This window comes from Phocoena sinus, chromosome 6 (genome assembly GCF_008692025.1).
Source record: "Phocoena sinus isolate mPhoSin1 chromosome 6, mPhoSin1.pri, whole genome shotgun sequence".
Taxonomy (NCBI): Eukaryota; Metazoa; Chordata; class Mammalia; order Artiodactyla; family Phocoenidae; genus Phocoena; species Phocoena sinus.
The window spans coordinates 65,284,106-65,311,919 of record NC_045768.1 but is presented as its reverse complement, the minus strand read 5'-3'; the positions used below and the strand labels follow the sequence as shown (position 1 = coordinate 65,311,919).

Sequence of the window (27,814 nt, the reverse complement as noted above, 5' to 3'; positions counted from 1 at the left end):
CAGCCTGATAGCCCAGAGCCCACTGGAATTATTCAGGATAGTCAACCCTAAACTGTTTACTCTGCCCTGCCATGTCTTTCCCATGGAAACCCAATAAAGGCTGTGGCCTATGCTTTTCCTTTGCCTCCTGAGTGATACTGGCGCTTCCCCCTGTGGCCCTGCATGATGTGGCATACCCTTTCCCCTCAGGAAATGTAAACAATAAAAATCTTTCAATGGCACTGGCCTCTAGTGCTGTCACTCAGTCACCCCCATAAATTAAAATCCTATGAGTACAATTGAGATACTTGGTGCTGTGGTCTGACTGCTCATGTTTGTCCAAAATTCACACATTGGAATCCTAAGACCCAATGTGATGGTGTTAGGAGGTGGGGCCTTTGAGGGTGATTAGGTCATGAGGGTGGGACCCTCATGAATGGGATTAGTGCCCTTATAAGACAGAAGTATGTAACCCAGAAGAGGACCCTCACCAGATGCTGGCATGCTGATCTTAGACTTCCAGCCTCTAGAACTGTGAGAAACAAGTTTCTGTTGCTTATAAGGTACCCAGTCTGTGCTATTCTGTTATAGCAGCCAGAAAGGACTAATACACTTGGCAATAAAACTTTTTTAGTTTAAGCTGAATTTTATAATCAAGATGCTACTAAAGTGACACTGACATGAAGAGCCTTTGGAATATAACTTCACTGTCTTTTAAATTTTCCTGGAAGTTACCTCATTGAAGTCAAGCAATCTATACACTACCTGCATGTCATAAATGCAGAGGTTTGGTTTTACTGCTTTTGTTTTGCTTTGTTTTGATTGATAATTTGAGATCTTAATCAAACAAGGTAATTAGTACTATTTCCCAGATAATTCATAAAAGTCTATTCACAAGTGCAATTTATGTAGAGTAATATTTCAATGAAACCTTATCAAAGTTTATGATACATGTATTTGGAGAATCAAGAATATATACACTCTGGGCTGGGATAGAGTTCTCTTTATTAGAGACTCCTAAGAAATTCCTGGATACCCCTGACCTGTTAACTTTCTGCATTTTCATCTAAGAAGAGCTGAATTTAGCTAGTTCAATAACTTCCCAAAAATTTTGAATCGGTGAAAAAAAAACCCCACCCCCCTTCCTTCACCAGTTTTTCTGCAAAAAAAAACCACAAAAAAAACCCCGATCCTCAAGAATTCATATTTTCAGAATCACTGTGCATTTACATACCCTTCCAGTTGCTACTAATACAGAAATCAGGTATACATTCCAACAGTGTAACTGTAATCCTATTACTCAAGAGATAATTTGAAATCTGACCTTATTTACCATATTCCTTATATAAACAAGAACCCAAGAATACAGACAGAATGTCATATGAGACAGCATATGCTTGCATTTATTTTGGTTCAAATAAGGTTCACATAATTAAACTTCAAATAATTAAATTCTTTGCCAAAAGTCACTCACATTATCTGTGAATCCAAAAGGTTTTACTACTGACCTTATGAAATATAACAGGGTACAAGATATTCACAGATAGGATAAGCTCTCCTTCTTCAATCATGTCTGCTGGATTTTCAGGCTTTTTTCCTATGGCATGTGACTCCTGAAGAAGGAAAACAAGTTAATAAGACATTAAAATCAGACACTGTGACCCAGATCAGAGGCAGTGTAGAATAAGGGTTATAAGCAAGGGCTTGAGTCAGCCCTGGGTTTGACTCCTAATTCCATTTCAAGAAAATTGTTAAAAACCTCTCTAAGCTTTAGTTTCATCATCTATAAAAAACTGAAAATACTTATTTTACAGAATGGATGCTGGAAATGTATAATAAAGCATCTAATAAGACATTTGGCACTAAGTGCTTAGCAACTGATGATAAGACAGGAGTATCACCTAATGTTGGTATAACACTGGCAGTTACTAACACTTTTACATACCTCCTCTCGTATTATCATGAAAGCTATTTGATGGATAAAGCTTAGGTTCACCAATTTACCCAAGGTAAATCAGGGTTAGAATGCAAATACAAATCTGTTTGACTCTAAAACCCGTTTTTTACTACACTGTCACATCTTTAATCCATCAATACATCACACTCTCTTTTATATGTGCTTAATAACTATAAAATAGAGGCCAGCAGGGAGGACTGGTTAAGAAGTGAAGGTGCAAAAGATGTTTTAAAAACAGGTGGTAGTGACATTGTGCAAAATGGCACAGCAGGAAGCTCTAGGGGATCAGTCCCTCCAGCAAAGCAACCATTAAGATGGAAAGAGACTGGAATCAACCATTTTGGCACTCTGGAACCTCATCAGACACTTGTATCAACCAGGTGAGTGCCTGATGAAGGAGAAAGCTGCTGATCTTTCCTAGGTAAGCAGAGGGTGTAAACTAACTACAATGGGCTAAAAACTACCATCATTTAGCCCTGATGCAGACGTGGACACAGCAGCCTGTGGTCTTGGAAAAGGTGGCCGACACCAGGACGAGCAGTGGGATCTTGTTCTCCCAAAGCTGGGAGTAGTGTGTTTTGGTTGGTCTGGCAATGCCCTGAGGGCCTGGTACAGATACTTGCCTTCAGTGGCTTCCCCCAGCAGCATCTACTGGAAAATTTAAAGACACAGGACCCTTTGTGGAGTCAGACATTTAAGAAAATCTTGGTCAGGTCACTGGCTGACCAAATGATAATTAATCAGAAACATCAGTGACCATACGGGCACACCTTGGAGATATCACACGTTCACCTCCAGACCACCGCAGTAACAAATACTGCAATAAAGTGAATCATATGAATTTTTTGGTTTCCCAATGCACGTAAGTTACATTTACACTACACTGTACTCTATTAAGTGTGCAATAGCATTATGCCCCCCAAAAACAATGTACAGACCGTAATTTTAAAAACTTTTTGCTAAAAAATGCTATCTTCTGAGCCTCAACAAGTTGTAGTAATAATGTCAATGTTCACTGATCACAGATCACCAAAATAAATATAATAATGAAAAAGTTTGAAATATTGTGGGAATTACCAAAATGTGACAGAGACATCAAGTGAGCAAAAATGCTGTTGGAAAAATGGTGCCAACAGACTTGCTCAATGGAGGGTTACCACAAACATTCATTTTGTAAAAAAACGCAATATCTGTGACGTATAATCAAGTAAAGTGCAATAAAATACAGTATGCCTGTACACAAGGACTACACATTGGAAAAATAGTTTGGAAATGTCACAAACAGGTCCAGCTCTCAACAAGTAAAAAACACACTCAGAATGTCTAGTTCTCAACAAAAACTTATAAGATACACAAAGAAACAGGAAAATACTGCCCATTCACAAGAAAAAAATGAATTTGACAGAAACTATCATTGAGGAAGCCCAAACACTGAAATTACTAGTCTAAGATGTTAAATCAGCTGTCTTAAACACACTCAATTAGCTAAAGGAAACCATAAACAAAAGAACTAAGGGAAATCAGGTTCCTCAATAAGATTAAAGATGATTTCTCAGGACTTCCCCGGTGGTCCAGTGGGTAAGACTCCAGGCTCCCAATGCAGGGGGCCCGGGTTGGATCCCTGGTCAGGGAACTAGATCCCACAGGGATGCCACAACTAAAAAGTCCACATGCCACAACTAAGAAGTCCACATGCCGCAACTAAGGATCCACATGTCGCAACTAAGAGTCCGCATGTAGCAACTAAGTGTCTGCATGTCGCAACTAAGACCCGGCACAGCCAATAATAAATAAATAAACAAACAAACATTGTTTTAAAAAAGATGGTTTCTCACCAGTAACCATGTAGATAATAATGCAGTGCAACGATATATTTTAAGTTGTAAAAAAAAACAAAACAGTCAACCAAGAATTCTACACCCTGCAAAACTAGCCTTCAGGAACGAAGAAGAAACTAAGCCATTTTCAGATAAACAAAAGCAAAGGGAGTTCATTACCAGTAGACCTGCCCTATAAGAAATGTTAAAGAGAATTCTTCAGCCTGAGATGAAGACACTAGACAGTAACTTGAATCTATAAGAAATAAGGAACACCGGTAAAGGTAAAAACATAAGTAAATATAAAAGTCAGAAGTACTGTACTTTTGGTTTGTAACTTATTTTTTTCCCTACGTGATTTCAAAAGCAAATGCCTAAAACAACATTTATAAATTATGTTAACAGACACAAAATATATAAAGATGTTATCTGTGACAATCACAATATAAAGGGAAGAGAGATATATATATATATATATATATATATATACACACACACACACTACTGACAAAGTATTACTAAAACTAGGTTGTTCTATAAGATGTTAATTTTAATCTGCAAGGTAACCACTAAGAAAATAAGAACACATACAGAAGGAAACAGAACGGAATCAAAAGGACACACCACAAAAATTCAGTTAAATACAAACTGAATGGAAGTAATGGAAGAACTGAAGAACAAAAACCATATATGACATACAAATAGCTAAATAGCAGAGGTAAATCCTCATCAGTAACTACTCTAAATGTAAATGGACTAAACTCTCCTATTAAAAAGGCAGAAGAGATCAGGGAAGATGGCGGAAGAGTAAGACGTAGACATCACCTTCCTCCCCACAGATACACCAGAAATACATCTACACATGGAACAACTCCTACAGAACACCTACTGAACGCAGGCAGAAGACCTCAGACCTCCCAAAAGGCAAGAAAGTCCCCATGTACCTGGGTAGGGCAAAAGAAAAAAGAACAGAGACAAAAGGATAGAGACAGGACCTGCTCCAGTGGGAGGGAGCTGTGAAGGAGGAAAAGTTTCCACACACTAGGAAGCCCCTTCACGGGCGGAGACTGTGGGTGGCGGAGGGAGGGAGCTTCGGAGCCGCGGAGGAGAGCACAGCAACAGGGGTACGGAGGGCAAAGGGGAGAGATTCCCGCACAGAGGATCGGTGCCGACCGGCACTCACCAGCCTGAGAGGCCTGTCTGCTCACCCGCCGGGGCGGCCAGGGCTGGGGGCTGAGGCTCGGGCTTTGGTTGGAGCGCAGGGAGAGGACTGGGGTTGGCGGCGTGAACACAGCCTGCCGGGGGTTACTGCACCATGGCTAGCTGGCAGGGAGCCCAGGGAAAAGTCTGGACTGCCGAAGAGGCAAGTGACTTTTTCTTCCCTCTTTGTTTCCTGGTGTGCGAGGAGAGGGGATTAAGAGCGCTGCTTAAAGGAGCTCCAGAGACGGGCACGAGCCGCAACTAAAAGTGCAGACCCCAGAGACGGGCATGAGATGCTAAGGCTGCTGCTGCCGCCACCAAGAAGCCTGTGTGTGAGTACAGGTCACTCTCCACACCTCCCCTCCTGGGAGCCTCCGCAGCCCGCCACTGCCAGGGTCCCGTGATCCAGGCACAACTTCCCCGGGAGAACGCACGGCACGCCTCAGGCTAGTGCAACGTCCTTCTGGGCTCTGCCGCTGCAGGCTCGGCCCACATCCGTACCCCTCCTTCCCCGTCCCCCCCTCACCCCCCCGGCCTGAGTGTGCCAGAGCCAGCAAATCAGCGGCTCCTTTAACCCCGTCCTGTCTGAGCGAAGAATAGATGCCCTCCAGCGACCTACATGCAGAGGCGGGGCCAAATCCAAAACTGAACCCCGGGAGCTGTGCGCTGTGCGAACAAAGAAGAGAAAGGGAAATCCCTCCCAGCAGCCTCAGAGGCAGCGGATTAAAGTTCCACAATCAACTTGATGTAACCTGCATCTGTGGAATACATGAATACACAACGAATCATCCCAAATTGAGGAGGTGGACTTTGAGAGCAAGATTTATGATTTTTTTCCCCTTTTCCTCTTTTTGTGTGTATGTGTATGCTTCTGTGTGAGATTTTGTCTGTATAGCTTTGCTTCCACCATTTGTCCTAGGGTTCTATCTGTCCGTTTTTGTTTATTTCCTTAAAAAAATTTTTTTTCTTAATAATTATTATTTTAATTATTTTATCTTCTTTCTTTCTTTCTTTCCTTCCTTCCCTCCTTCCTTCCTCCCTCCCTCCCTCCCGCCCTCCCTTCTTTCTTCCTTCCTTCCTTTCTTTTTCTCCCTTTTATTCTGAGCCGTGTGGATGAAAGGCTCTTGGTACTGCAGCCAGGAGTCAGTGCTGTGCCTCTGAGGTGAGAGAGCCAACTTCAGCACACTGGTCCACAAGAGACCTCCCAGCTCCACATAATATCAAATGGCGAAAATCTCCCAGAGATCTCCATCTCAACACCAGCACCCAGCTTCACTCAACGACCAGCAAGCTACAGTGCTGGACACCCTAACAAACACAACCCCACCAATTAGCAGAGAGGCCGCCTAAAATCATAATAAGTCCACAGACACCCCAAAACACACCACCAGACGTGGACCTGCCCACCAGAAAGACAAGATCCAGCCTCATCCACCAGAACACACGCACTAGTCCCCTCAACCAGGAAGCCTACACAACGGGAACTACGAACCTGCAGGCTGCAAAACGGAGACCCCAAACACAGTAAGATAAGCAAAATGAGAAGAGAGAAAAACACACAGCAGATGAAGAAGCAAGATAAAAACCCACCAGACCTAACAAATGAAGAGGAAATAAGCAGTCTACCTGAAAAAGAATTCAGAATAATGATAATAAAGTTGATCCAGAATCTTGGAAATAGAATAGACAAAATGCAAGAAACATTTAACAAGGACCTAGAAGAACTAAAGATGAAACAAGCAACGATGAACAACACAATAAATGAAATGAAAAATACTCTAGATGGGATCAACAGCAGAATAACTGAGGCAGAAGAACAGATAAATGACCTGGAAGATAAAATAGTGGAAAAAACTACTGCAGAGCAGAATAAAGAAAAAAGAATGAAAAGAACTGAGGACAGTCTCAAGAGACCTCTGGGACAACATTAAACGCACCAACATTCAGATTATAGGGGTTCCAAAAGAAGAAGAGAAAAAGAAAGGGACTAAGAAAATATTTGAAAAGACTAGAGTTGAAAACTTCCCTAATATGGGAAAGGAAATAGTTAATCAAGTCCAGGAAGCACAGACAGTCCCATACAGGATAAATCCAAGGGGAAACATTCCAAGAAACATATTAATCAAACTGTCAAAAATTAAATACAAAGAAAACATATTAAAAGCAGCAAGGGAAAAGCAACAAATAACACACAAGGGAATCCCCATAAGGTTAACAGCTGATCTTTCAGCAGAAACTCTGCAAGCCAGAAGGGAGTGGCAGGACATATTTAAAGTGATGAAGGAGAAAAACCTACAACCAAGATTACTCTACCCAGCAAGGATCTCATTCAGATTTGATGGAGAAATTAAAACCTTTACAGACAGGCAAAAGCTGAGAGTTCAGCACCACCAAACCAGCTTTACAACAAATGCTAAAGGAACTTCTCTAGGCAGTAAACACAAGAGAGGGAAACAACCTACAAAAACAAACCCAAAACAATTAAGAAAATGGGAATAGGAACATACATATCGATAATTACCTTAAATGTAAATGGATTAAATGCTCCCACCAAAAGACACAAACTGGCTGAATGGATACAAAAACAAGACCCATATGTATGCTGTCCTCAAGAGACCCACTTCAGACCTAGAGACACATACAGACTCAAAGTGAGGGAATGGAAAAAGATATTCCATGCAAATAGAAAACAAAAGAAAGGTGGAGTAGTAATTCTCATATCACACAAAATAGACTTTAAAATAAAGACTATTAGAAGAGACAAAGAAGGACACTACATAATGATCAAGGGATCGATCCAAGAAGATACAACAATTGTAAATATTTATGCACCCAACATAGTAGCACCTCAATACATAAGGCAAATACTAACAGTCAAAAAGGGGAAATCAACAGTAACACATTCATAGTAGGGGACTTCAACACCCCACTCTCACCAATGGATAGATCATCCAAAATGAAAATAAATAAGGAAACACAAGCTTTAAATGATACATTAAACAAGACGGACTTAATAATTGATATTTATAGGACATTCCATCCAAAAACAACAGAATACACATTTTTCTCAAGTGCTCATGGAACATTCTCCAGGATAGATCATATCTTGGGTCACAAATCAAGCCTAGGTAAATTTAAGAAAATTGATATTGTATCAAGTATCTTTTCCAACCACAACGCTATGAGACTAGATATCAATTACAGGAAAAGATCTGTAAAAAATACAAACACACGGAGGCTAAACAATACACTACTTAATAACGAAGTGATCACTGAAGAAATCGAAGAGGAAATTAAAAAATACATAGAAACAAATGACAATGGAGACACAACGACCGAAAACCTATGGGATGCAGCAAAAGCAGTTCTAAGAGGGAAGTTTATAGCAATACAAGCCTACCTTAAGAAACAGGAAACATCTCGAATAAACAACCTAACCTTGCACCTCAAGCAATCAGAGAAAGAAGAACAAAGAAACTCCAAAGTTAGCAGAAGGAAAGAAATCATAAATATCAGAGCAGAAATAAATGAAACAGAAATGAAAGAAACGATAGCAAAGATCAATGAAACTAAAAGCTGGTTCTTTGAGAAGATAAACAAAATTGATAAACCATTAGCCAGACTCATCCAGAAAAAAAGGGAGAAGACTCAAATCAATAGAATTAGAAATGAAAAAGGAAAAGTAACAACTGACACTGCAGAAATACAAAAGATCATGAGAGATTACTACAAGCAACTCTATGCCAATAAAATGGACAACCTGGAAGAAATGGACAAATTCTTAGAAATGCACAACCTGCCAAGACAAAATCAGGAAGAAATAGAAAATACGAACAGACCAATCACAAGCACTGAAATTGAAACTGTGATTAAAAATCTTCCAACAAACAAAAGCCCAGGACCAGATGGCTTCACAGGTGACTTCTATCAACATTGAGAGAAGAGCTAACACCTATCCTTCTCAAATTCTTCCAAAATATAGCAGAGAGAGGAACACTCCCAAACTCATTCTATGTGGCCACCATCACCCTGATACCAAAACCAGACAAGGATGTCACAAAGAAAGAAAACTACAGGCCAATATCACTGATGAACATAGATGCAAAAATCCTCAACAAAATACTAGCAAACAGAATGCAACAGCACATTAAAAGGATCATACACCATGATCAAGTGGGGTTTATTCCAGGAATGTGAGGATTCTTCAATATATGCAAATCAATCAACGTGATACACCATATTAACAAATTGAAGGAGAAAAACCATATGGTCATCTCAATAGATGCAGAGAAAGATTTCGACAAAATTCAACACCCATTTATGATAAAAACCCTCCAAAAAGTCGGCATAGAGAGAACTTTCCTCAACATAATAAAGGCCACATATGACAAACCCAAATCCAACATCATCCTCAATGTTGAAAAACTGAAAGCATTTCCACTAAGATCAGGAACAAGACAAGGATGTCCACTTTTACCACTCTTATTCAACATAGTTTTGCAAGTTTTAGCCACAGCAATCAGAGAAGAAAAGGAAATAAAAGGAATCCAAATCAGAAAAGAAGAAGTAAAGCTGTCACTGTTTGCAGATGACATGATACTATACATAGAGAAACCTAAAGATGCTACCAGAAAACTACTAGAGCTAATCAATGAATCTGGTAAAGTAGCAGGATACAAAATTAATGCCCAGAAGTCTCTGTCATTCCTATACACTAATGATGAAAAATCTGAAAGTGAAATTAAGGAAACACTCCCATTTACCATTGCAACAAAAAGAATAAAATATCTAGGTATAAATCTTCCTAAGGAGACAAAAGACCTGTATGCAGAAAATTATAAGACACTGATGAAAAATTAAAGATGATACAAATAGATGGAGAGATATACCATGTTCTTGGATTAGAAGAACCAACATTGTGAAAATGACTCTACTACCCAAAGCAATCTACAGATTCAATGCAATCCCTATCAAAATACCAATGGCATTTTTCACAGAACTAGAACAAAAAATTTCACAATTTGTATGGAAACACAAAAGACCCCGAATAGCCAAAGCAATCTTGAGAACTAAAAACGGAGCTGGAGGAATCAGGCTCCCTGACTTCAGACTATACTACAAAGCTACAGTAATCAAGACAGTACGGTAGTGGCACAAAAACAGAAAGAGAGCTCAATGGAAAAGGATAGAAAGCCCATAGATAAACCCATGCACATATGGTCATCTTATCTTTGATAAAGGAGGCAGGAATGTACAGTGGAGAAAGGACAGCCTCTTCAATAAGTGGTGCTGGGAAAACTGGACAGGTACATGTAAAAGTATGAGATTAGATCACTCCCTAACACCATACACAAAAATAAGCTCAAAATGGATTAAAGACCTAAATGTAAGGCCAGACACTATCAAACTCTTAGAGGAAAACATAGGCAGAACATTCTATGACATAAATCACAGCAAGATCCTTTTTGACCCACCTCCTAGAGAAATGGAAATAAAACCAAAAATAAACAAATGGGACCTAATGAAACTTCAAAGCTTTTGCACAGCAAAGGAAACCATAAACAAGACCAAAAGACAATCCTCAGAATGAGAGAAAATATTTGCAAATGAAGCGACTGACAAAGGATTAATCTCCAAAATTTATAAGCAGCTCATACAGCTCAATAACAAAAAAACAAACAACCCAATCCAAAAATGGTCAGAAGACATAAACAGACATTTCTCCAAAGAAGATATTCAGACTGCCAACAAACACATGAAAGAATGCTCACCATCATTAATCATTAGAGAAATGCAAATCAAAACTACAATGAGATATCACCTCACACCAGTCAGAATGGCCATCATCAAAAAATCTAGAAACAATAAATGCTGGAGAGGGTGTGGAGAAAAGGGAACACTCTTGCACTGCTGGTGGGAATGTGAATTGGTACAGCCACTAAGTAGAACAGTATGGAGGTTCCTTAAAAACTACAAATAGAACTACCATATGACCCAGCAATCCCACTACTGGGCATATACCCTGAGAAAACCATAGTTCAAAAAGAGCCATGTACCAAAATGTTCATTGCAGCTCTATTTACAATAGCCCAGAGATGGAAACAACCTAAGTGTCCCTCATTGGATGAATGGATAAAGAAGATGTGGCACATATATACAATGGCCATAAAAAGAAACAAAATTGAGGTTTTATTAGTGAGGTGGATGGACCTAGAGTCTGTCACACAGAGTGAAGTAAGTCAGAAAGAGAAAGACAAATACCGTATGCTAACACATATATATGGAATTTAAGAGAAAAAAGTCATGAAGAACCTAGGGATAAGACAGGAATAAAGACACAGACCAACTAGAGAATGGACTTGAGGACATGGGGAGGGGGAAGTGTAAGCTGTGACAAAGCGAGAGAGTGGCATGGACATATATACACTACCAAACGTAAAATAAATAGCTAGTGGGAAGCAGTCACATAGCACAGGGAGATCAGCTCGGTGCTCTGTGACCACCTAGAGGGGCGGGAGGGAGGGAGACACAAGAGGGAAGAGATCTGGGAACATATGTATATCTATAACTGATTCACTTTGTTATAAAGCAGAAACTAACACACCACTGTAAACCAATTATACTCCAATAAAGATGTAAAAAAAAAAAAGGCAGAAGATTGGCAGGTTGGATAAAACTAGATCCATCTATGCACTCTCTACAACAGACTCACTTTAGATATGAAGACACAAAGAGACTGAAAGTAAAAGATGGAAAAAGATATTCCATACAAATATTAACTGAAAGAAAGCTGAGGGGGCTATATTACTGTCAGGCAGAATAGACTTTAAGTCAAAGAAAGGTTATAAGAGACAAAGAAGGGCATTATATATTGATAAAAGATACAATCCAGCAAGATACAATATTTATAAACATACGCAGCTAACAGTAGAATTTCACAAGATATAAAGGAAAACTGACAGAACTGAAGGGAAAACAGATGGTTTCTACAATAATACTTGGAGATTTCAATACCTCACTCTCAGCAATAAGTAGAACATTCATATGGAAAATTAATAAGGAGACAGAAGACTTGAACAACACTAGAATCCAGTTAGAACTAACAGACATATATAGAACACTCTTCCAACAATAGCAGAATATACATTCTTTTCAGGGGCACAGGGACCATTCTCTAGGATAGACCACCAAGTCTTAATAAATTTAAAAAATTAAAATCATTAGAAGTATCATTCCTGGGACCTCCCCGGTGGCACAGTGGATAAGAATCCACCTGCCAATGCAGGGGACACAGGTTTGAGCCCTGGTCCAGGAAGATCCCACATGCCATGGAGCAACAAAGCCCATGCACCACAACTACTGAGCCTGAGCCCTAGAGCCTGCGAGCCACAACTACTGAGCCCATGTGCCACAACTACTGAAGCCCAAGGGCCTAGAGACTGTGCTCTGCAACGAGAAGCCACCACAACGAAAAGCCTGCACGCCACAACAAAGAGTAGCCCCAGCTTGCCGCAACTAGAGAAAGCCCACATGCAGCAACGAAGACCCAATGCAGCCAAAAATAAATAAAATAAATAAATTTTTTTAAAGAGTATCATTTTTGATCACAAGGGAATGAAACTAGAAATCAGTAACAGGAGGAAAACTGAAAAATTCCATGTAGAAATTAAACAGCATGCTTTTAAACCACCAATGGGTCAAGAAAGAAATCACAAGGGAAATTACAAAATACTTTGAAACAAATGAAAACGAAAACACAACATAAGAAACTTACGGGATGCAGCAAAAGGAGTACAAAGAGGGAAACTTACAGCTCTAAACATCTACATTAGAAAAGAACAATCTCAAACCAATAACCTGAGGAACCAGAAAAAGAAAACTAAACCCAAAGCTAGCAGAAGGAAGGAAATAATCAAAACTAACTCAAGAAGAAAGGGAAAATATGAATAGACCTGTAACAAGTAAGAAAATTAAATCAGAAATTAAAAACCTCCTAACAAAGAAAAGCCCAGCACCAGATGGCTTCACTGGTGAATTTATCAATACTTCCTGAAGTCCTCCAAAAAATCTGAAGAGGAGGGAATACTTCCTAATTCATTCTATGAGATCAGCATACTCTGATACCAAAGTCAAACAAAGACACTATGAGAAAACTACAGGCCAACATCCCTTATAAGTATAAATATAAAAATTCTCAACAAAATACTAGTAAAACAAGTTCAACAGCATATAAAAGGGATCACATATCACAACCAAGGGGGATTCATCCTCAGGATGCAAGGGTAGTTCAACAAATGCAAATCAATGCAATATACCACACTAATAGAATGATGAAAAAAACACATCATCTCAATTGATGCAGAAAAAACATTTGACAAAATCCAATACCCTTTCTTAAAACATTAAATAATGTTAAATAATTTTTTAAAACATTAAATAATACCCTTTCTTAAAACATTAAATAATGATAAAAACATTAAATAAAACAGGAATCGAAGGGAACTTACTCCATATGATAAATGTCATATATGGAAAACCCACAGCTAAACTAATACTCAATAGTTAAAGATTGATAAGGATGTACACTTCTGCCACTTCTATTCAACAAAGTACTAGAGAAATTCTAGCCAGAGAAATTAGAGGGAAAAGGAAGGAAGGAAGGGAGGGAGGGAGAGAGGAAGGGATGGAGGGAGGGATGGAGGAAGGAAGGAAAACAGGTCAAGTGAGCAACCAAATTGGAAAAGAATAAAGTTATCTCTGCTGATGACATGCATGATCTTCGACGTAAAAAATCCTAAAGAACTCACATACACACAAAAATCCTGTTAGAGCTAATAAATTTAGCAAAGTTGCAGGATACAAAACCAACACAAATATCAGTTGTATTGGGCTTCCCTGGTGGCGCAGTGGTTCAGAGTCCGCCTGCCAATGCAGGGGACACAGGTTCGTGCCCTGGTCCGGGAAGATCCCACATGCCGCGGAGCAGCTGGGCCCGTGAGCCATGGCTGCTAAGGCTGCGCGTCCGGAGCCTGTGCTCCGCAACGGGAGAGGCCACAACAGTGAGAGGCCCGCGTACCACAAAAAAAAAAAAAATAATCAGTTGTATTTCTATACAATAGCAATGAACAATTTGAAAAGAATATTAAGAAAACAATTCCATTTAAAATAGCAAGGAAGGGCTTCCCTGGTGGCGCAGTGGTTGAGAGTTCACCTGCCGATGCAGGGGACACGGGTTCGTGGCCTGGTCCAGGAAGATCCCACATGCCGCGGAGCAGCTGGGCCCGTGAGCCATGGCTGCTGAGGCTGCGCATCCAGAGCCTGTGCTCCGCAACGGGAGAGGCCACAACAGTGAGAGGCCCGCATACCGCAAAAAAAAAAAATAGCAAGGAAAGAAAGAAAATACTTAATAAACAATGCAACAAAGGAGATGAAAGACTTGTACATACAAAAAAACTACAAAATGTTGCCAAACAAAATTAAAGACAACCTAAACAAACTGGAAAACATCTTTTGTTCATGGACTGGAAGACAATATCGTTAAGATAACAATGCTACCCAAAACAATATAAAGATTTGATGCAACCCCTATCAAAATCTCAATGCTTTTTTTGTTCTTATTACAGAAATAGAAAAACTCATCCTAAAATTCGTATGGAATTTCAACGGACCATGAATAATGAAAACAATTTTGAAAAAGAACAAAACTGGAAGACTAACATTTCCAAATTTCAAAAATGACCACAAAGCCACAGTAATCAAAATAATGTGGTACCAGGATATGGACAGACATACAGACCAATGAAACAGAATAGAGAACTCAGAAATAAACCTTATTTGGTCAACTGACTTTTAACAAAGGTACCAAAACCACTCAATAGGGAAAGGACAGTCTTTTGTGCTGGGAAAACTGAATATCCCCATGCAGAAGAATGAAGTTGAACCTTTACCCTATACCATACATAAAAATTAACTAAAAATGGATCAACAACTTAAGAGCTAAAACTATTAAACTCTTATAGAAAACAGGGTCAAATAAAAAATCTTCATGACGTTGGATTTGGTGATTGTTTCTTAAGTATGACACCAAAAGCACAAATAATGGAAGAAAAAAACAGATAAATTGTATTTTATCAAATTTTAAAACTTTTGTATATCAAAGGACTCTATCAAGAGAGTAAAAAGACAATCCACAAAATGGAAGAAAATATTTTAAAGTTATATATATGGTAAGCATCTAGTATCCAGAACATACAAAGAACTCACAACTCAAAAACAAAGAGACAAGCCAATTTAAATACTGGCAAAGGACTCAAAGGACTTTAATAGAACTTTCTCCAAAGAAAATATACGAATGGCCAAAAAGCACATGAAAAGATGTCCAACATCAATAATCATTAGGAAAATGCAAATCAAAACCATAATGAATACCACTTCACACCCATTAAGATGGCTATTATCAAAGCCTAGAAAATAACAAATGTTGACAAGAATGTGGAGAAACTGAAACACTCCTGCATTGCTGGTGGGAATATAAAATAATTCAACCCCTGTGGAAAACAGTTTCGTAGTTCCTCAAAATGTTAAAGCTAGAATTACCATATGACCAAGCAATTCCACTCCTTGGTATATACTGAAAAGAGCTTAAAATGGACTCAAACAGATACTTGAACACTAATGTTCATTATAGCATTATTTACAATAGCCAAAAGGCAGCAATTACCCAAATGTCCAACAACAGATGAATGAATAAACAAAATGTGGTATATCCATACAATGGAATATTACTCAGCCATGAAAAGGAATGAAGTTTTCATGCATGCTACAGCATGGAGGAACCATTAAAACATTATAGTAAGTAAAATAGGCCAGATACAAAAGAACATATACTGCATGATTCTACTTATATGAAATATTTATAATAGGCAAATCCACAGAAATGGAAAGTAGAACAGAGGTTACCAGGGGCTGGGGGAAGGGAGAATGGGGAGTTGGTGTTAATGGGTATAGAATTTCTGTTTGGGATGATGAAAAAGTTCAGAAAATAGTGGTGATGCTTACACAGCATTGTGAATGTACTTAATGCCACTTAAATGAACATTTAAAATGGTTAAAATGTTAAATTTTATGTTATGTAAAATTTACCACGATTATAAAAAGGAGTGTGAGAGAAAACAGGTGCCCTTCTGCACTATTAAGTGCCTAAAACAGCATTTGGCTCGTAATAAGTTGTCAAGAACATGTACTGAATGAACCTATCATGTCTACTAACACTTAATTCCTCATTATTCACCATCTTAAATTATTCTGAGGGTTTTAGCTAAGAAATAATGGATTAGAAAAGAATATAGTTAAACCAAAATCAGGAGCAGAACAAAAATATCAGAAAGAGGGTGGTGAAAGGCATGAAATTAGCCTAATACAGAGGGCAAGACCAAAGTAAAAGCAAAAATAAAGGCCAAGATCTGACAGGAAAATGCGCCATCACTTGAATTTTTTTTGTTTTTTTTTTTGGCTGCACTGCATGGCTTGCAAGATCTTAGTTCCCTGACCAGGGATCGATTCTGCGCCCTTGGCAGTGAAAGTGGAGTCCTAACCATTGGACTGCCAGGGAATTCCCCATCACTTGAATTTTATCGGTCTTTTTCTCCTACTAGTTCCCAGTCCCAGTGAAGTTTCTCTAATTTGTTTCCAACTAAGCACATCCAATATAAAGCCCCCACACAGTCATCACTAACATCAATGAGAGTTTGTTTCATGGGAAGAGGTGGAAAAGATAAGACTTTGTACCATCTCATAAGCAAATGTTTCTTGTCTGCAGACCCGGTCTATCGTTATGGTTTCTTCCCGGTGTTCCAGAAGTCTCTTTCTAACCCTGTAACAAGAAAAATCAAACTTCAACATTCTTTACTGGGGCTTCAAAAATATCTTTAATATTTAGCTTTTTATTCTGAACTAATTTTAGACTTGAAGAAAGGCTGCAAAAATAGTACAAAGAATTCCCTTATATCTCTTACCTGGCTTTCCCTGTTAACATCTTACATGTTCATAGAATAATTATCAAGACCAGGAAATTAACATTAATACAGTATTATTAACTAAAGAACTTTTTTGAATTTCACAAATTTTTAACTTTACTGCCTTTTTTGTCCCAGGATCCTATTCAGACACCACACTGCATTTCTTATTTCTCCTTTCCCCTCCAGTCTTCTACAGTTCCTCCGTCTGTCTTTCATGACCTTGACACTTTCAAAGAGCCCTAATCAGTGTTTTTATAGAAAGTCCTTCAATTTGGGTTTAATTGCTGTTGCCTCATAATTGGAGTAAGCTTATAAACTTTTAACAAGAATACAAGAATGTTTTCCTTCTCACTGTATCATCCTGACGTTCATAATGTTAATATTAGTATGTCTTATTCCTGTAGATATTTACCTTGGTTAAGCTCCTGTCTGCCAGATTCCTACACTAGAAAGATATTTTCTTTTCCTTTGTCCCTGATAAGTGTTTGCGGGGAGATACTTTGAGACTATGCAAATCTTGTTTCTCCTCAAACTTTCATCCAGGAATTTTAGCACTCACCAGTAGATTTTGTCTACAACACTTATTACTGTGGTTTATACCTAACAGTGATTCTCTATTTTCCTCCTTTAACATTTATTCAGTGGTATTATGAGGAAGACCTGCCTCTTTCTTCCTATTTAGTTATTTGGTTATTTATATTTTTAGTATGAACTCATAAATATTTACTTTATTCTATAGGTTAAAATCTAATACTACTGTTATTCTGTTGCTCAAATTATTCTAGTTTTGGCCACTAGGAGCTCCTTCAATTTGGCTCTGTTCTTTCAACAAGCCATCTTTTTTTTTTTTTCTTGTTAAGTATTTCCTTGCTTTCTGGCACCACAGAAGATGCTCAAGGCTCACCCTGTATTTTCGTGTCTCAGCCCTGGAATCAACCACTTCTAGGAGCCCTAGTTCCTTCACTGGAGAGAGGTTTAGACACCTGTACCTGAGCATGAGGTGTTCTCATTGTTACTGCAGTCACTGCTTCCAGGACTCTCAGCAGAGAGAGGTACGAAACATACATATATATACTAAACCACACATGTACAAATATCTGTGTTTCTGTATTTTTCTGTTTATATATTTTTTAACTTCAATAATGTAGTTTATTTAACCCAATACTCTGTTATATATTTTTAAAGCCATTGAGTTTATACTAATACTTCTAATCCCAAACTAAAATCAGGATTCATTTTAGCCTTCAGCCTTTCCTTGTTTATAACTTTTCTCCACAAGAAACCCAGCTCCCTTTATCTATAATCTATTCACTTACACATTCAGTTCTTTAAAAAACATGGTTTCAGAATTGCTAACCTACACCCCTGTGAAAAACACTAAAAATTAAGTTTTTGTCTTCAGCCTTACAACACTGAATCCAAGTACACTTTTATACAGAATCAGATTAGTTCTTACTAATTCTCTTCAGTGTTGTGATGCTATTCATTTGTAACACAATTAGACTCATTTGTTAGTTTCACATTCTATTTTGGGTCTCCCCCTACATCTTGGCTGGTTTTAATTGTCTGATTACTTTTGGGTTGTGTAAAAGATACGTGAAACACTACCATGATTCTAAGAGTTATAAAAGGTATACATATTCAGAGAAGTATCATTCCCTCTTTGTCCCGACCACTAACCTGTACCTATTTCCTTTCTTTCCACCCCTGTCCTACCCACCCACCGCAGGCCACCAATCTCTACAGTTCTGGTTTACCCTCTCCATTTCTTTTGTTCAAATACACAGATACCTATGTATTTTCTTATATTCCTTTTTGTGTCAGTCTGAGTTCAATTAGGAGAAAAAAACTAAACAGTAATTTGAACAAAGTTTAATCTAAAGAATTATTAACTTTTAACAGAGGACTGGAGTAATGAGAGACTGGCAAGTAAGAAGTAGAGAACGCTAGAGAACAAAGGAATAGCATACAAGGAACCCTACCCCTTGCGCTAAGAAAGAATACCCAAGGAAGGCTCCCTTTTCTTCCCCCAGGACTGAGAGCCAGACCTTATTGGAGAGGGAATGGCTGTGACTTGCTGAATGGCAGAGAAGTTGCTAGGGTGCATCAGTGGAACCTGCCGGAAATCTGCCCTCAAGGGTGACAGGAAAAGTTTTTCCAGGGAGGTTTCAAGGGGAGTGGAGCAGCAGGGAAAGCTCTGTGCTACTGACTGCCGGGTACTGCGGGAGCTGGATGCTGGGGAAGCTGTGTGTGCTGCAGGACCCTGCTGAGCCAGCACATGGCACCAAGAAGCAGAACTCCTTCCTCATGCAAAGTCTCTCCTGTGCCCTTGACTGACAAAGCTTAATACTGTGCCAGTTGGGAAAGGAAAAATATTTAAAGAGCTGAGACTCATTTTTACAGAGCAGGCAAAAAGGGTACACTTTTAGATGAGAACCAATAAACTGATACCCAACGAAACTTCGTTTTTACAAGCAGGGTAACGTATGCTTCTGGGCTTTGCTTTTGTCACGTAACAGTATTTCCTAGAAATCTATTGGTTCATCCTTCCTTATCCTTGAGCACAGCTACACAATACTGCACTGTGTGGATGTCCTATAATTTCTTCAACACTCTCCTATGTATGTATATTTAGGATATTTCAAATATTTGCTATTACAAACAATGCTGCAACGAATAACCTTATGCATAATAAATTTTCATATTGTTGGAGGTATATCTTCAGTAGAGATTGCTAGAAGTGGGACTGCTAAGTGCCTATGTAATTTTGTGTTGGGCATTACCGAATTTCCCTAGAGGAGGGCTGCTATCAATTTACATTTCCATCAGGAATGTCTGAAAATGCCTGCTTCCCTCAGACTCATCAAAAGAATGTATATTTTAAAATCTGTGCCAGTCTGATAGGAGAAAAAAGGTATCTGTCACTTTAACTTGCATTTCTCTAATAATGAATCTGCATGAACATTTCTTCATGTTTGTGAGTCATTTTTATATCTCTTTTGTGTGTGAGTTATTGGTTCATATCTTTTCCCCATTTTCCCTTTGGGTTTTTGGTCTTTGTCCCTCAACTTTTAAGGTATTATATATTTGGGTTACCGGCTCTTTGTGTATATGTTATATTTTCTCCAAGTCTGGCAGCTGTCTTTTGACTTTGTTTATGGTGTTTTTTGTCATGCAAAATTTTAAATTTTTATATGTAGTCCATTTTATCAATCTTTTCCTTTTATTACCTCTGGATTTAAATCAGTTAGAAAGCCTTTCACTACACCAAGGTAGGTATGTTTCATTTTCTGCATTTTGATCCCACTCCCTCTGGAGTTTATTCTTGTGTATAGCGTCATACTAAATTTCCATATGCATTTGAATCTAACTGGACTTTCTCTTCTATTCCACTGGTCTATCTGTCTATTCATGAGCTAGTACCCACTGTTTTAATTATAAAGGCTTTGTAGTATATTTTAATATATGGTAAAATTACCAGGCACTCACAATTTTCTCCTCCTCACCCAGTTTTTTCCTAGTTACTCTTTTTTTTTTTTTTTTTTTTTGTGGTATGCGGGCCTCTCACCGTTGTGGCCTCTCCTGTTGCGGAGCACAGGCTCCGGACGCGCAGGCTCAGCGGCCATGGCTTACGGGCCTAGCCGCACCGCGGCATGTGGGATCTTCCCGGACCGGGGCACGAACCCGTGTCCCCTGCATCGGCAGGCGGACACTCAACCACTTCGCAACCAGGGAAGCCCCCTAGTTACTCTTGAATATATTCCATATGAACTTTATTATCAACTGTCTAACTCCATAAAATAACCAATACTTTTAGCATTTTTATTGGGATTGCACTTAATCTGTAAATTAACTTAGAAAGAACTAACAACATTATAATGCTTAGTATTCCTATTCAAGAACACAGGATATCTTTCAATGTTTTCAAGATCTTTTCTGAGTCTTTCAGGAGGGTTTAAAATTTTCCCTTACCTCAGTTTTACACATTTCTTGTTAAATTTATTCTTAAGTATTTAACCTTTTTGACTATTGTAAATGGGATTTTCCTCCATTATGTCCTCTAATTGTTTACTGTCTGTATCTACGAAGGCCATTTTTTTATTTATCAATTTTGTATCCTGCTCTTACACTAAATTCTTTTTTGGTTTTTGTCTGTTTTAGCATTGATTTCTTTTCCAGGTAATACCATTAAATCATTCACAAATAGAGCTAGTTTTTCTTCTTTATCTACCCTTATGCTTCTAATTGATTCCTCTTGTCAAACTGCATGGCTAATCCTGTAATACAATGCTGCAAAGCAGTGAGATACTAGGCATGCTTGCTTATTCCAGATCTTAGCAGAAATATATGTACTGCTTCCCTATTAAATAAGATACTAGCTTTACAACTAAGGTATATATATTTTACCGTGTTGTAACAGTAGGCCTGTTAGAACAGTTCCATGTTAGAATGGCCTGATTTTTGTTTTTGTTAGTAAATTCTAGTTTTATTATGTTGTGATCAGAGAGTGCTGTTTGTTTTATCTCTACTCAATGGATGTTATGATGTTTCCTCTGTGACCTTATAACCAACTTTTGTGAATGTGCCACACAGTCTCTAACACAGGGTTATAAATTTTATGTATATATATGTATCTCCATAAGACATATCCTACTGATTATGTTGTTTAGAGCTCTTACCTCCTCACTTTTTTTAGCCAGTTGATCTGTCTTGTGCTGAGATTGGTATATTAAAGTGCCCTATTGTTAGTATGTTTCTAGCTATGTTTCCTTGGATCCCCTATAGTTTTGTTTTATAAAGTTGGCTGCTATATTCTTTGGGGTATATATAAGTATTCTATCTTAACTGTGGTTTGTGGCCTTTAGCACTAAAATGTGTCCTTTGTCATATTTAATGTTTGGGGACTTGAATTTTATTAGTCTGTTATCAGGACCATTACAGCTGCTCAATTTTTCTTTCCATTTATCTGGTATACTTTTGTCCCACCATTTATTTTTAACCTCTCTGAATTACTTTATTTTAGATGTGTCTGTTGTCTCTGCAAGGTTTTCGTTTTGTGAGCCTAATCTAAACCCTTTTATGAGACTGCAGAAAAACTGATGCCTTTGGCCTCAATTCTATTACATTTTCTAATTGTGTGTATTTTGTTATATTAGCTGTTTTTTTCATTATGAGACATGTCTTTCTGCTTGTCTATTTTTTAGAAATTGCAGAGGGAGGTTTGGTATTTGCATTTTTGTTCCAGTGGTTACCTTTGCATTTATATATTTTTTAATGCCCCTTGTTACCCATTTTCTCTCTGAAATATAATTGTTTTACTAGGATACATCTCAGAGTTGATAATTCTGAGTTAATTTTCCCAGGTAACCAGTGAGCCCTTTTAATTTGTTCAGGTTTTCTTCCCCATTCTGGAAATTTTTCTTAGATTATACTCTTAAATATTCTATCTACAAGCTATTGTACTAAAAACAATGTTGCTTAACCTTTGGAGAAAAGAAGTGCTAGAAATGTATTTTATGCCACAATAAAGGGGTCATGTACTTAGGTTTTGTTTTTACTTTACATTTTTAAGTTATTGGTAGGGAAAAGAAAGGAAGGTTTAGTGAAAGAGAAAGCAGAGAGATACAGATTTTTGGCTTTTGGCACAAGCCTAATTCACTTGTGGTACTGTTAAGATTAAGATTAGTCTTATTTTAAATATAATAGTTTTAAAGTACATCAAAATAATCCCAGCTAAGGAATGCTGCACTAACTCCTTTTACATTAGATTATACATATAATTCTACTCACATTTCCTATGGAAGGACTAGAAGACAACCAAGGAGATCCAGTTGATCTAGTAACAGAAAATAGCCAGGGGAAGCACTGTGTAAAGCAGTCTGAAAATTACTATTTCACATAGCTCAATAACATCATTATAAGCCAATTAGCATGTAATTAACTATAGAAAAAAAAAGTCTGCTTTATAAATATCAACTTTCTTCTTTTAGCCAATCTCTAAAAAAATCGCTTCCTTAGGTTTATGCAAGTTTCATTTATTCCACTCATCTACAAGTATCTACTGACTCCCTATTATTATATGCCAAAATTCTAGGAATGAGGGACGTGGCAGTGGGTGTGATAGACACAGCTTATGGAACTTTTAAGTCTAGCTAGAAAACAGAAAATTAAATAAGTACAGTATAAGTGTGAAGAGTATTTCAATTAGAGAAGTATCGCCGGCTACACGAGCATAAAAGGGGAGCTAGATGGAGTTCTTAGTCCTTCAGCTAAAACTTGAAAGATGAGTAGAAGTCAGCCAGACCGGGGGATAAGGAAGTGTGAGTGTTCTAGGCAAAGGCCTAGGATGAGAGAGCACATTCTAGGAACTGAAAAACAGTGTAACATGGCTGGAGCACTGCAGTGATGTAGGGCCGAAAAGACCAGCAAGATCCATTCTATAGAGAACCTTGTGATCCATTTAAGAACTCAGGACTATGCCTAAGAACCATTGAAAGATTTTATGTAAGAGAGTGAGACAATCAGATGTGCATTTTAGAAAAAAATCCAAATAATCTATCAACAATAGTTAAAGGGTACCAAATGGAGTAAAGCAGTCCGACAGGCTTAAGCGCAATTCACAGATGAAGGAGCTTGGACTCTCAATGAACCTTCAAAGACTTTAGAAGTGTTAGAAGAATTCTAGACATTACAAGTGTATCTATTTCCAAAGGGAGATAGATGGGTTGTAGAGATGTGGAAATGAATGTTAGGGACTCAAAGACTGGTTAGGTTAGGGTTCAGTTGGGAGAGGGGCCATGTGCATCCTGAGGCACTGAAAGAGAAAATGGTTGAAAACAAGTCAAGAAAGGCAGATCTGGGCTATGTGGAAGGTTTCAAATGTCTAAGTAAAAAAATCTGAAATTTGCCCATAGAGGAGAAGTTGAGCCATTGACGATTTCTCAGCAAATAAGCATGCTTAGGTGATAGCAGGATGGATAAGTCAGGAGAAAACACAGGACCTAGGAAAGACAGGAACCTTTTATAGTGCTCCAAGTGTTGTTAATGTAAGCGTTAGCAACAGGGATAAGAGAAACAGATTCGGCAATTACAAAAATAAGCCAACAACAAGGTAGGGTCGAAACACCTGCCTAAATAGAAAGGGTAGGATAAAGTATGACAACATAGCTGAGATGGTGCAAAGTAAACGGGCTACAAACTGGAAATTACAAATTTCACTATTACATGCAGTTTCTCTATAATAGTATTACCATAGAGCAGCCTTTCTCAAAATGTGGTTGGCAGACCGGAATTGATCTATGAGCTATTTGTTATCCAATCAGTACAGACAATGAGAGTAAGCATTTAGAAATGTTCACACCTATATGACAGTAATATTACTGTTGAATTTAATGATAAAAAACTTGGAGTTTTATTATGTTTGTCTTTTAATTTCATTTTTCTAGTAATTCATTTTTATCCTATTTTACAAAAGTATGGATCTGACAGAAAATTTTCAAAAATGAGTCCTTTACCACACTATCAGAGTATTTAGCTTGCCACCCCAAAATCTAAGCAGATTAACTGTACCTTTGTAAACACTTAAAAATAAACACAAATTTGAGGGACTTCCCTGGTGGCGCAGTGGTTGGGAGTCCGCCTGCCAATGCAGGGGACACGGGTTCGAGCCCTGGTCCGGGAAGATCCCACATGCCTCGGGGCACCTGGGCCCGTGCGCCACAACTACTGAGTCTGTGCTCTAGAGCCCGCGCGCCGCAACTACTGAAGACCATGTGCCTAGAGCCCGTGCTCTGCAACAAGAGAAGCCACCGCAATAAGAAGCCTGCACACTTCAACAAGAGTAGCCCCTGCTCGCCGCAACTAGGGGAAGCCCGTGCACAGCAACGAAGACCCAATGCAGCCATAAATAAAATAAATAATAAATTTATAAAAAAAAATAAAAATAAAAAAAAAATAAACACAAATTTGAATATGGACTGGATATTAGAGATAATGCTGTTACTGTTAATTTTCTTAGGTATAATAATACCACTCTGATTAAGTAGTAGGATCATACTTTTAGAAGCTATACACTGATGTACTTAGCGGTAAATTATCATGATGTCTGCAACTTACTGAATAGTTCAGCCATAGAAAAAGACACACACGAGGGATCTCAAACACATACAGCTAAAGACAATACGGCCACATGTCAACAATGGTTGAATTTAGGAGGTGGGATAACAATACCATACTCTCAACTTTCGAATAATATAATGTTGAAAAAAATATTTAAATAAGTAACAAAAGCAAAGTCCTCCATACCCCAAAGTCACTAGGTCAGTATTTTCTGGGATGACTTCTGGATCCTCCCCTTCCTCAAGGCACTTCAGTTTATCAAGACTAAAACAAAAACAAACAAAGTAATCACCGCATCCTGTCCTTAGCAAGCAGGAGTTGTGTCCTAAATACATCACTGAATAATTAAGCAATCAGATAACCAGAATTAAAGGCGAATTCTGTGCCAGTGTTCTATAAAGAAAGGGATATATGCCTGGTTGAAGGCGGCCAATACTGTTAAATGGAGAAATAGATCGTTATTTTAATATTTTCATTTAAAATAAATCACTTTGAGGAATATCTCAATAACAGTATACCCAGGAGGTCCCCAAAAGAGACCAGAGATAATCAAGGTTTTGACACTGCTGTGGTTAAATATCCTTCCAGCCTCATCATAAACTAAGGTTCCTCCGTCGTCAAAGTGTCTTGTCAAAGACATACACGTCGCTGTTACTCTGATTGCTTTCCTACATTAATAAGCACTTTAAAAACTAGTGAATAGAAAAATTAATCTTTCATGCGGCTCTCTCGTCCCTTCAATCCCACTAGCAGAAATTGTGCATCCCATCACGGGACTTCTCCCGTTGTTCCGGGAAAGCTTTGATAGGGCGGCCCTTCTACCCCGGGGAGTAAACCACAGGCCCACCCCCATGATGAGGCCCAGGGGCGCGCAGGAGCAAGGCTGCACCCGGGTTGACTCCAAGCCGCAAGAGACCCTCGGCCCCGCACTCACCCGCACACCGCCCTCAGCTCGGCTGCCGCTTCCAGGCTGCAGCCCAGATCCCGGGCCACGGCCTCATCCTCCCGGCCGGAGTCTGCAACCCCTCGGCCCCCGGGCAGCGCCGGTGCCGGCGGCTCCTTCAGCGACAAGTCCCCTTCCCCGCGCAGCCGGCCAAGCCACAACTCCCCGAAAGCGGCCACATGGAAAACGCGCGTATTCGACTCAGGAAGCTCGTACTCTGGGAAGTTGCAGCCGCCACTGCTGGGAACCGGGTTCTGCCTGCCGCCCTCCCCGCCGCCGCACGTTGAGCCGCCGCTGCTGCCTTCAGCCATGTTCGCCCCTCTCCCTTCCCGGCGAAAAGCGGCTGATCAAGGCCTCGCGGGGCTTGCTGGGACTTGTAGTTACGCGGAGCCCGGGCCGGCGAGCAACTGGGCTGCACTGGCACAGCTTTAGACACTACGTTTCCCGTCAGGCCGCGAGTTGGGCCCGCCCCCGGGCGTGGCACCACGAGCCTCCGCGTGCAGGGCTTGAACTCATTGTTCTCTAGTCTCGGCTCACAGGAGGGCGGCTGCGGCTTTCTCTTCACCGCAGCTTGTTTGGGGGGTTCTCAGCCCGCTCGGTTACGCAGCATCGCTCTATGCGGGATAGGGCGGTTTTGGCACGCCCCTTGGTCCCCCTCGTTGTTTTCCTGTCGGCCCTGAGGTGCGGAACTTTTCCTTGACTCCAGGGTTCGAGAGCTGCGCTGCTGCCTCACTGATCCAAAGCCTGAGAGACTTGAGGGTCGAAGGCTGAGCCCCGGGGCATGACTGGCCCTCCAGGTCCGGTTCGTTTAGAACCTCTTCAACGGCCCCATGTATATACGTATCATTGCTGTATACGCGCAGAATAATGTTTATTGAGAGCCTACTGTGTATCAGACGCTGTACAGTATTATCCCTAACGTATATTTTTAAAAATCACAACAGCTTTTCCAGGCAGGTATTATCATCCCAGTTTTGCTGTTGAGGAAGGAGTTAACTGCTAGGAAATAGAAGCAAGGTCGGAAATCTGGGATTTTATCTGTAAACTAAGAAACTCTCCTTCCAATCTGAGGACCTGAGGATGTGCCCTTAGACATAGCTTGTGTCAGACAGTGTGGAAGGGTTCGAAGGAAAAAAGCCAAGAGTTTAAATAACCAAAGGCAGAAAACAGAGAAGTCACGGTGACTCGAAATAGTGGGGCTGAGGCCATCTCCTCCCCTAGACTTGCCATTATGTAAGCCAGTAATTTCTTTTATCTTTAGATAGTTTGAGTTGAATTCTCACAACCTGAGGACAATTAGTCTTCCCAGTGCCTGTAAACCTTGCTCTAAATCCCTTAACAGGGGAGCTCTCACTCCAGAGAATGAAGTCTCGTTTCAGATGTAAGAACTTTAACATGTATCTGGAGATTGAGTAACATTGTCTTCAGGAGTGGAGACCACAATGGTTCCTGAGAAGCAGTGGGAAGGGGCAGGACCAGAAAGAACACAGCAAGGGAAGGTGGTTCACTATGAGGTGTGGCATTTCGGAACAGCATCTTTAGACGTGTGGATCGTAGGGATCGGGGGGAAAGAAGGGTTAGTGGTCGGCACCAGCGGAACTCCTTTGAGTCTTAGCGTCAGCAGCCACTCTTTGGAATAAGTCTAAAGAGGTCCAGAATAACCACTGCAGCATAAAAATTATTTTGAGCTGAAAGCATTTGAGAATTGGCTTTTTTTCCTGAACTCCATTATCTTCCTAAATGTGGAGCCTCCCCAAAGAACTCAATTGTCATAAATCCCCTC

General features: G+C 39.4%; 1 protein-coding gene across 2 annotated transcripts in view; it reads right to left on the bottom strand.

The window, feature by feature from the left end:
• Positions 1-26,354, bottom strand: part of SNAPC3 (small nuclear RNA activating complex polypeptide 3) — a 44,611-nt gene extending 18,257 nt beyond the window's left edge. Inside the window, exons 1-4 of one of the 2 annotated variants that reach the window (XM_032634430.1) lie at positions 26,023-26,354; positions 25,275-25,352; positions 16,741-16,825; positions 1,488-1,592 (exon numbers count right to left, since the gene is read on the bottom strand). In XM_032634430.1, coding sequence (XP_032490321.1) covers positions 1,488-1,592; positions 16,741-16,825; positions 25,275-25,352; positions 26,023-26,342 — 588 coding nt within the window. In that variant the 5' untranslated portion in view covers positions 26,343-26,354. The remainder of the gene's footprint in view (positions 1-1,487; positions 1,593-16,740; positions 16,826-25,274; positions 25,353-26,022) is intronic. The other variant, XM_032634431.1, reaches the window with a different exon arrangement.
• Between the last annotated feature and the right edge of the window lie 1,460 nt (positions 26,355-27,814).